Source organism: Polyodon spathula, chromosome 2, assembly GCF_017654505.1.
Source record: "Polyodon spathula isolate WHYD16114869_AA chromosome 2, ASM1765450v1, whole genome shotgun sequence".
NCBI lineage: Eukaryota > Metazoa > Chordata > Actinopteri > Acipenseriformes > Polyodontidae > Polyodon > Polyodon spathula.
In genome coordinates this window covers 6,297,124-6,308,025 of record NC_054535.1, presented here as the reverse complement: position 1 = coordinate 6,308,025, position 10,902 = coordinate 6,297,124, and the positions used below count along the sequence as shown (strand labels likewise).

At 37.8% G+C, this 10,902-nt stretch overlaps 1 protein-coding gene across 7 annotated transcripts in view; it reads right to left on the bottom strand.

The window, feature by feature from the left end:
• Window positions 1-227: 227 nt before the first annotated feature.
• Window positions 228-10,902, bottom strand: part of LOC121329510 (LIM and calponin homology domains-containing protein 1-like) — a 125,810-nt gene continuing 115,135 nt past the window's right edge. For 5 of the 7 annotated variants that reach the window (XM_041275104.1, XM_041275129.1, XM_041275147.1 and 2 more), the window contains 9 exons: window positions 10,260-10,352; window positions 9,355-9,522; window positions 8,338-8,459; window positions 8,064-8,179; window positions 5,921-6,035; window positions 5,564-5,647; window positions 3,995-4,103; window positions 3,328-3,430; window positions 228-2,717 (listed from right to left, as the gene is read on the bottom strand). In XM_041275104.1, coding sequence (XP_041131038.1) covers window positions 2,692-2,717; window positions 3,328-3,430; window positions 3,995-4,103; window positions 5,564-5,647; window positions 5,921-6,035; window positions 8,064-8,179; window positions 8,338-8,459; window positions 9,355-9,522; window positions 10,260-10,352 — 936 coding nt within the window. In that variant the 3' untranslated portion in view covers window positions 228-2,691. The remainder of the gene's footprint in view (window positions 2,718-3,327; window positions 3,431-3,994; window positions 4,104-5,563; window positions 5,648-5,920; window positions 6,036-8,063; window positions 8,180-8,337; window positions 8,460-9,354; window positions 9,523-10,259; window positions 10,353-10,902) is intronic. The other 2 variants (XM_041275111.1, XM_041275120.1) reach the window with 2 other exon arrangements.

The following is a 10,902-nucleotide window of genomic DNA, read 5'->3' as shown; positions in this document are numbered from 1 at the left end:
GAGCCTGAGGTTTTTGGACCATTGCTGGAAATGAAACCTGCCTATGAATAACAGGATCTCCATGCAACTGCCCACAGCTTGACATCCCAAAATAAGCATATTTGTTCCACTGTCTTTTTAGTTTGTTTGTTTGTTTGTTTTTAGCTATTATACATTAACAAAAAATAATCATTTACAGTCCTATTTACTACAATTCTAAAACAAATGCAAGTCGTGAATTGTATTAATGCAAATTTTAAACATTTTATTTATAAACATACATTTACTATAAAATCCATTTTTTTAAATCAATTGTTTTTTAGAGGAATATCACAATAAATATAGAACTTGAACACAGGTATCATTATGGTTTTCGACATTAGACCCCATACAATGGGCTGGGTCTTTGTCTGGTTCATCATCGATGGACTCCCCTATTCCCTTCATACCTTTATTCTAGCGAAATACACATGCTAAGGATGGAAACAAACATGAGAGTGGGTAGCTAGATATATACTGTAAACCAAATGCAATCTTACTGCAAGTTACAGAAAATAGAAAGAAACAATGCTTAACATAACCACCACTGTAATGTTGCTTCTGCTAAACTTGGCATAATCCAGACAGGGACGTATACCTAGATTGAACAGAGTCTCAGCAGAATATCCTCAGCAAGGCATGGACTCTGTGTTGGCAGCTACAGGCTTCACAGCACTCAACAGCGTTCTATGCTGGTGGATCACATACTGCATGGACTGTGGTTGATTATTAAATGCTGATAAAACTGTGCTTCAGAGTTTACAAACAAACAAATTATATATATATATATATATATATATATATATATATATATATATATATATATATATATATATATATCATGAATTCAAATGCATTCACAAAACAATTAGAAAGCATACAAATGGGGCTATGAAACAAATACAGGATGTGCTATTACATACAAAGTAACATGTAATCATTTTCCACACAATGATAAGCTGTACAAGCAATGTAGGAATTCATTTTGTTATAAACATTTGTTTCAAAAGTGGTAAATGTCACATGCTGGGTGCAGTAATGTATCATAGTCTATGACAGCGTTGTAACATTTTAAATTTCTTCCAGACTGCAGCCCTGCTCAATTGCTTACTTGACCTGAAGCCATGGTCTTTGGGTTTGCTCTAGACCCAACTTTCCACTTTGTGTGCAACCGCTTGCATTTTCTAAGGCACAAGTTTAATGCAATAAAATCTCAAGGATGATGTTCTAACAAAAAAAGCTACAAATTACAAAAAACAAACAGACAAAAAAAAACCCAAAAAAACACACCAACAATGGTTCGAAAACACGAAACACCAACAATGGTTCGAAAACACACCCAAACAAAAAGCCAAACAAACATTCCAATACATCTCTGCATGAACACTGCAAGCATGCAAATCCTCTCCCTACTGTGTAAATGCATTACATTATTGCTAACTTAGAAATCTATTGCTTAAAGAAAACGAAAAAATATATATTTACCAGCTTTGACACGTAAAATAACCATGGAAATATATTTGTGTGTGCACAAAAATAAAAATGTTTTTTTTTTTTTTTTTTTTTTTTTTTTTAACATAAGCAATATTATATTTTAAGGCAGATTAAATACTTAAATTGGTTCAAAATAACAGGTACTGTCCAAAATGATTTGGAGACTAGAAATCACCTCTGGGAAACAGAACAGTAAAGTTGAAGCCTAAGCTAAGTGCTCCAACTAAAAAAAATCGTAAATACTATATTTGGAAACAAAGGATAATATTTAGTTAATTAAATGAAATTAGAAATTTCAGCAGCAATACAAATTTACATTTCAATGGCAAGTCGTTAACTTCCCGAACAAAAAGACAGCTCTTTTTTCTTTTATTATTACAATATATTTTTGACGTTAGAAACGTTTAAACTGTTTTTGACATCCTCACTTATGTTGGCCACACTTTTCATACCAGAGTTGCAGTATTGAAACTGCAGATGCTTTACCAATTCTAACTTCGTCCTCGTCAACCAATATCAAACCAGACAGGCTGGCTTTGTTAATATAACATGATTGGAGTGTCAAAATGAATGGTTTTCTGAATGGCAGCGAGTAACAAACAATTTGATTAACTAAAGGTGCAATAATTACTCAACCAGCATTGCTGTATACCTTTTACTCTCACTGAAACTTTCAATGTTTCTTTTTTCTACCATTAGCATATTACAGTTTTTTTGGCCAGTGTTTTCATAAAATGTGAAATACTTCAAGTTGGACTAATAAATTCAACAAGAATTCTCTTCACTTTTAGTTTGCCCGATTAAAATGTACATATTTATGACTATGCGTTATCTTAAATATAAGATAGGTAATATATAATTATTGCATCTTCAAGTTCCAATATTATTGTATATAGACCAAGTAACTAGTGCATACAAGTCATATAACAGTAGATACATATGTTGATTTTAGTAGAGAATACTCAACACTTGAAGTATTATGTCAAGCATAATATTCTGAAATATTATGCTTGTCATGATTAAGTCTAGCTTGGAGGTCAGCTATTAGCTGTCAGAAAATACAAAGGCAGGTTATGAAATGTGACAGAAGTATTTCCACAAGGAAAGGTCTGGTACAGCTGTCAACAAGAGAAGTCTTCTCAGTCACTCTTCCTGTCGACCGGTTTCAAGCTGATGATGTCACAATGTTGTGGGCTGCCCAGCAGCTAGTTTAAAAAAACAAAAAAACAAACATAGTATCACAGGGATTTCCTTACAGCACAGCGTGCTCCCCTTTAGCACAATACAATAAGCCTCTCTTTAAACGTACTCTCTGTCACCATTCCAATAGAACACCTTGTCATCGCTGAATACAAAACTCAGCTGACTGACTGTAGGAATACAGTCTGTGCTAGGCCTCAACAAGTCAGACAATCTGCATCTGCATATCATACACTGTATTTCAGACATGCTTGATAGAAAGCTGGAGCTGGGGGCTCGGTCTAATAATTCCTGCAGTTTGTGTTTAAGATTCTTTCAAATGCAACACTTACAATCTTGCAGTCAGTGCTATTGTACATTTATCATCTTCATTTCCAATGCCCAGACTAACACTGTGTTCCACTTTATAACAAAAGGGGGCATTTTAAACACTTTCTGTACATGGAATTGTTGTGGTATCCTCAGTAAGAATGCCAACGGTTATGGGGGGGGGGGGGGGGGGGGGGGGGGGGGGGGGGGGTTGTGGGGGTGGCTCCTGTAGCTGCCCTCTGAATGGGGAACCCCTTTGAATGAAAGCTATTAGCACAGCACAGTACTTAGTAGAGCAGTACTCACTTCGGAATCTGATGTAACACTCGTTACAGTTGAGAATACCATTGCGAATCCTGACATCCGTCCCTGTGGTTGTATCACCTAGATGTCCCTTGCAGACCCCACACTATCGGAGAGGAAAGGCAGAATTAAATAGACACATGGCTATTTTTTGGGCAAAGCATCTTGGAATGTAAAGGGAATCATACTTCTGATAGACTGGTTTGCAAAATGGACAGGTGGACACGAGTAGTGCTTTAAAGTAGAAGTAGGTGGTATGACGTGTGTGTTAATGTTTCTGAAATACTGTATGGTCCCTGTTTGAAATCGATTGGCCCATAATGATACAGCTTCAGGGAACAGTACCAGTAAAGTAAGTGAGTAGACTCTAACCTGACTATACTACAAAGCCTCACCATTAACATTAGATTTTACAAGTAAACAGTCCTATCCATTCCCCTTTTTTCTGTTCATCAGTAGCACAGGTTTCAAATAGCAACTTGAGCTCACCAGTATACACAATCATTTGGACTTCTTACACTTCTGCATTATGTTAGATTTAATGCTGACGTGTTAGCAAGCATGTTATAGCGCACATAACGATACACACAGGCTGCACAGTGTGGCTAATTCACTTGTTCTTTGCATCTTTAAAAAAAAAAAAACTATTAAAAAATAAACAGAACCCAACCTTGAAGCACTGGATGTGAAAGTAGAGGCTGAGTGTCTCAATGATCATGGCAGCGCCTTTTCCAAGGGGGTGGGAACAACTGGAGCACAGCTTCTTTCCACTGATAGACCTGCATGGGAAGGCGGAAAACAAGTTCAAGGAAATAGCTTTTAGTTAGGCATGGGCAACCGGCGCTGGAGGGCCATTCGTCACCATGGTTCCATGGGTATAGTGAAGCCGCTGACAACTGGCTGAAGATTCAACTGATTCAGTTTAACAATTAACAACAAATACGTGAGAGAGACAGAGCTTCCCATTCCTGTACTCAAATCCCAACAGTAATATTTGGAATCTGACAATAACACTGTGTAAATAGTGTAGACTTTAGAAGCCTTGGATAGCGTGTCTTGTACAACAGGCACATGTTGTGTACTACCATTAAAAATAAATAAATAAATAAAAATAAATAAATAATAATACAATACAATAAGGGTGTCTGCTAAGAAATAATAATAATAACAATAGAGAAAGAAAGGCGAGAGAGAGAGAGAGAGAGAGAGAGAGAGAGAGAGAGAGAGAGAGAGAGAAATTTCATTCAGACTGGCACCTTTGTGGTTGTGAAGTCCCTCTTCAGAGAACAGGGAGGGGGTATTTCTCAGATACTCTACGACAATAAAATCCCACTGATCAATTATATTTTTATAGTATTGAGACCATTGACATCAGAAATTGTATCACGACTGAGAAATTTCACAGTGGGAAAAAAAACCCAAAAAACTCAAACACTTTTTATCTACTGGTGTAGATTTGAAGCTAATGAGAAATTATGGTAACTAAATTATTTTTCTGTTTGACAAAATGTTAAAAAAAAAAAAAACTGATATACATCAACTTGAGTTGTTTTATTAATGTGTATCTGTAATAAAATGACATTTGTGAAAAATAAAACAAAATCTAAAAAATAAAAAGAATTTCACACATTATTTTTTTGCAAAATTAAACTGGAAACATACAATCAATTTCTCTAAAAAGAAAAAAAACTATTCATGATAAGCAAGACAACACGAGAAGTCCACTGCAAAGTTGCAGAAGAAAAAAGAATGTTCAAGAACCAATGTATTGCATATTAAATTTTCTTATTGATGGAAAAATATGATGAATTCAATGTAAAAAGATGAAAAAGACTGAAAACAGCACAACGTACCAGATTTGAACAGGCACTTCCGTGCTTTCGAGGCAGCATTGGCGCGCAGTGCACTGTGGGCAATCTTAAGCAGAGAGAAGAAATCCGAGCCCGGTGCAGTGTTATTTTCAGGTACGCCGATAAAAAGTGGTATGCAGCGCACTTCCAAACAACTTCCGCTTAGAACTGACCAGTGATTATGCAAATAAATCATTGTTTTAGTACTGATGCAAAGTGAGGGGGACATGTCCCCTGCATCCCCAGTGTAAATTACCCATATGCATGCACGTATGTATGTATGTATGTATGCATGAGAGCAATGTGTTGTCTTATGTTGAAAGGGCCAGGTTTTAGAGCAGACTATGCACTCTCCACTCACTCAATTACCATGGAGATTCTTGACATACCTGTTGGGTGACTGGGATTGAAGATTAGGTGAACATGAAGATGACTTAGATGGGGTTGTTCCTAAATTTTCATAGGACCCAGACCTAAAAAGAATGAGACTGTAATTGACTTGCTTATCCTCAGTGCTTACCAGTAATTTAAATCCAGCATGACGTTTCCCTTATCTAAACAGTGAATGCTTTCTCCAAGCTTCATTACTAGTCAACAGGTTTTGAGGCTCGTGCTTACATTACTTAAAGTAGCAACAGCAACTGAGGAGAATATGTATAATTTTGGAAACACAGACTGACAGATGAGACATGGTTCTTCCATACTGTCTATCCCCAGGAAGTAATACTGACTGAAATTAAACTAACTTTTTCATTCCTCCTGTGACAGCGGTCTGACTCCAGCTTCTATCCAGAGAGGCCGTCTTTCTCCAGACCTCCTCTGGCTGCTTCATAAGGGGCTGCTTGTTGTCCCATGATGCATCTGGGTGGGGAACAGTTTGTGAGAAAATGTCACATCTGTGCAAGACTCAGCAACAAAATACAAGTACATAGAACTAACAAAATAATTCTGGTAATTCTTACAGAATCTGTATTGCAATAATTTTGCGAGTGACATTTTCTGAAAGACAAATTTTCATGAACCAAAATGTGCGTGTTTCTGTATATTTTTTAGTCCTGCACTTTCAAGAGAAGTCTATAAACACAGAGGTATTCAGAGTTTACCTGACTGTGAATAAAATGTACATGTAAACCTGAGTAAATTATTTTTAAAAAGTAATAAAAACAAAATAATGAAATCCTGCGTTGTTTTCACATTAGATTAAACACAGGTTCAGAAATTTAGTCTTTGTTAAATTAAGGCACAAATGGCAGACAAAAGTAATACAATAATTTAATGCCCTAAACAAAAAGAAAATTTAATGCCAGGATTAAATGCATGCTGCAGAGTACTGCGTGTAAACTAGGTAAGGCAAAACTAAATGTTTTTTGTGTGTGTGTTTAATTTTTATTTTTTTACAAATGCACATCATCTGTCATGTTGACAGATGCAGTTTGAGAACATCTGCAGAGTACCGCCTTTCTTTTATACATTCATGAGAAAGACACAACTCCCCTGGCTTAAACGTGTAAACCTGCCTACCCACGGGCCAAAGCAATATGTGATACAACTTTAGTTTTCCAACCTGGTCTGGTCTTAGTGACATGATAAATGTAAATAGGCTACTTGACAACACACTAGGTCACCGAGGGGACGGGGGTGGGGACGGGACGGGGAACATTAGTTTGTGATCTCAGTAACCAATCACTACTTTTCTTCTGACTCGCATGCTTACAAAATCTCTACATTTGTGTGACTTCTGTCGAAAGAACAAGAGTCAAAAACAAAGAGAGACTGGGATTTTTTGACACTTTAATTTGGGAACATGTGAGAACACATATTAGGAATAAATGCGCCAATATAAAACATTTTTTTAACCAAATTAAATAATGACTGCAATACTTTCCTTGATTATGGTTATGTTACAGTAGAACACATCACTAGATGTTCCTGAAATGCTAATTCACTTATGCCGCGTTTCTTATTACTAAAGTGACCCTTAGATTGAAACACCGAGTTCATTCCACAGCCAGTAGTCTAAACACTTTTGTCTTCTTAGCGCACAGCTTTAAGAACACTGATATTGATTGTAGTTCTCACTTTATAGTGGAAACCTCTTCCCCTTGCGTTGAAAAAGGTGACCTCCAGTGAGCTTGTGAACAGTCTGTCACATTTTTAACCCTCAGGCAACAGTTTTCCACTACAAGCCCAGCTGATATCTGTGTCATTTGGGATTGTGCAGTTTGAGGTGCTGTCCCATTTACTTTAGTTTCCCATCCTAGCATTGTCTCCTTTATACAGCTGTGCTAAAAATAGGGAATCTGTTTTTATATATGTACTAATAAATTATGAACAACAACAAACAAAACACATTTTTAAGCAGCCGTCTTAATTGCAATTATGCATCTTTATGGATTGGGAATGCTAGATTGGGTCGGTACATTCTAGAATTGGAACACTGATCTTAGAGCACTACAGTCTAAGGCTGAATTGAACAGTGGCACTGGGAAAATATCATCAAAATATGCATGTACTGCTGTGTCAGATGAGGTCTTTTATCACATAAAAGTACTGACTCTTTATTCACCAGCCAACTGTAGCTTTTAAATCTCCTCTGATCCATTATTTCATTATCTAGCCAACTGAACTGCCTTAAATTGCAGGCTACGAATAAGCCAGCAACTGTTCATTTTTAAACTGTTGCACGAAAGCTTCAAGGCAACTCCAGGGGATGGTGATGAACATGAAATAAGCATAACCCTAAAGGGTTAAAAGCACTGCGCTCACACCCCCTGCTGTGCCTTAATGCTTCAATAACCCACAGCTGACCCCTTCTCTGTGTCACATCTGACATCTCTCATAAGCTGGGAAGATGAATTTATCACCAAAGTGGTTTCAGGAAAGCCTTACCCGGAATGAACTCAAGTTTGGATGCTGTCGGATTAGTGTTGTCTGAAAGAAGCTTTTGACCGTGTTTCTGGCTCTGGGCATGTGTTTCTGAGCGGCAGACACTCTGGGAGTGTGAACTGTAAAAACAAATAAAAAGTGAACTTTTTGTAATAAGTTATTTCCATTTCCCTTGTATTATATAGAGGCTGCATGTTTTTTTTAGCACACACTTAATAAATACTGTCTGCACAAAGCATTCACTCCCAGTTCCTATTATGCTCCCCATGCAGAATACCTTTCTGTCACTTTCACTTGTTCTTCTGTCTTCACAGTGGGCTTCTGTTCCTTAGGGACAGCCTGCTGATAAGTGCCTTCACTTTGCTTTTCATCTGCACTAGCTTCTGCCTTAGACCTCTGCTAAACAAATAAGAGACAACAAATCTGTTAATAAAAACAGTTACTAAACCATAAGCAACGTATCTTAAAGCGCTTGTTGTTATCAACTGTATTGCTACCTCTTTCCACAGGATGCATCTATTCTTTTTTTAGTGGTGATAATTGTTAAGGTTTGTGGAAGGGAATATTCATTAGTGCCTTCAGGGTCACCTTTACTTGCAATAAAGGTCTCCCATATGTTAAGGAGACATACATTAAATTGATCATAATTGCGACTGACTTTCTTTCATTGGTATTAATTTGTATCCTCAACTACTAGAATGTACTATTTACTTAAAACTAAGATTGCTTGATCTAAAAAACATTTCAGAAACAGTACATGAATAAATCGTTGCTTCCACCATATCCAGAGAGCTCCCTAAAGCAGTACTCCTTTATTCTAGCATGTTAAATTTGAGTTGTCTGAATTAAAGCCGCTACACAACAGACACGATATGTCAAGCGAATGTGTGCAGTCATGTGACAAAAGTAATTGAACCTATACTTTCCAGAAGTATCTTTTATACAACAGACGACGTGGGGGGTAGGGGCTGAAGCAGTATCCAAAATGGCTGAGGAGAAAATAATACCTGACGTGGAAAAATACCCAGAGCTGAATGACAAAGGTATTAAAGATAAAATCAAAGGTTCTGGATATGCCTAGTATGTATTTTGAAATCCCGCCAGAGAAGATATTCATAACCAGTCTTGATCACAGTCTTGTCAGTAGGAATTTTTAAAACTTTCACATTTGTTCTGGAGTGAAATTGAGCCCATATAAAAAACTATGTATTTATATCGGCAAGGATCTGTCAGTGTTCCATTCTGTCGTTCACGTCTGGGATGCAGAGACCTTCAGTGTCTGCATCTTCCTTACCGCCTGTTTCTCCAGGAGCTCCTGCTTGCGTTCCCAGTCTGCCAGCGACATCACAATGGGGCCCCCGAGGTCCAGCGGGAGAAGAGGTTGCTCACTGCGGCTGGGGGAGGACAGCATGGATGAACGGGGTGTCAAAGGGGCCACCGTCTCCTCAAGAATCTTACGTTCCTGGAACAAAATATTTTTCACTTTTTATTTTGTTCACCCGCATCTGCAGCGTGTTGATAAGAGTTTGAGTTCAAGGAGGACTTCAGATATAGTGGTTTACACCCACGCCTATATTATATCTGCACAGGCTTAAACATGAACACTAAAGACTCTTGCTGGGATTTATAATGCTTAAAGAATAAGTAGCGGGGTTCCAAAAAATAGCGTTGCACGTCCCCACATGTTGCTACAACTGTTTAAATAACTTACCTGTAATTTTTCCTTTTGCTTGTTAACATCCTGACAACCTTTTACACTAAAACTTTAAAGTCTGCTTCAAAGCTCTTTTAAAATGGGCAGCTCTAGTGCATTGATAGAGAAAGAATTATTCCCCATATTGTCAAACAGGTAACACAGCAATAACGGTCCATAATGTGGTATGGAACTGAAAAGCCAGAACACTTAAGACGTTGTTTTTTTTTTTTTTTTTTTTTTTTTAAATCGCTTCCTGCAGTGATTTAGGAGGACAGATCATTTTCAGAACCCAGCTACTTCCTCTTTAATATACACGTCTTAGGAATATACTTTAATAATTTAGAGCATTGTATAACAAAGACATAAAGAAAGAAAAATTAACAAAGAAATAGCAAAAAGAAAGACAAAGGAAGGAAGGGAAGAAAAATGGAAAAGGACACTGGTAAAGAGAAAGAAAAAAGACAGCAAAGTAAATAAAAGCACAAAAAGAAAAGGCAGGCTACCTCTTCATGGTACCTGCGCTCCTCCTCCTCCACTTCTTTCTGGGCTCTCTCCCACTCCTGCTTCAGCTTCTCCTGCTCACGCTGGTACTTCTCCTGCCAGGGTTTTACAACACACTCTTTAGAACAGAAACGACTAAATCAACGGGAAAGCAAGGCCCTGCTGTTCACACCAATGCTTGTGCATCATGTAAGATTTCCAGTATACCCAAGGTTCATGAGACCGGTTACCCCTACGGGCCGTTCCATTGCTTCTTGTGCATCATGACCACTGCACTTTCCCGCCCACTGAACCACAAACCAGCAGCTGACCTGGGTCCAGCAGCCACATTGATGAAACCTTGTTCCCACTGGGCTTAAGCAGGTCAAAGCAACACATTCTCTTCGACAGGCTGGTAGCAGTATCATATGCAATAAAAAGAATTACAGATTTGCCTGTCAAAACCCTGGTTGCATTTGGCACAAACTGCTCACCCACACATATTAGCAGCTGTGGCCACGCTGTACACTTGTTATTAAAGCTTTAAAAACAGTGAAATCTTACTCGTAACAATACAGGTGTGGAGTCTAAAGAGAGAACCACAAACACAAGATTCTGGATAACGCTGGCGCTCTTTGCCATATGCTTGTTTCCAATGTTTGCACA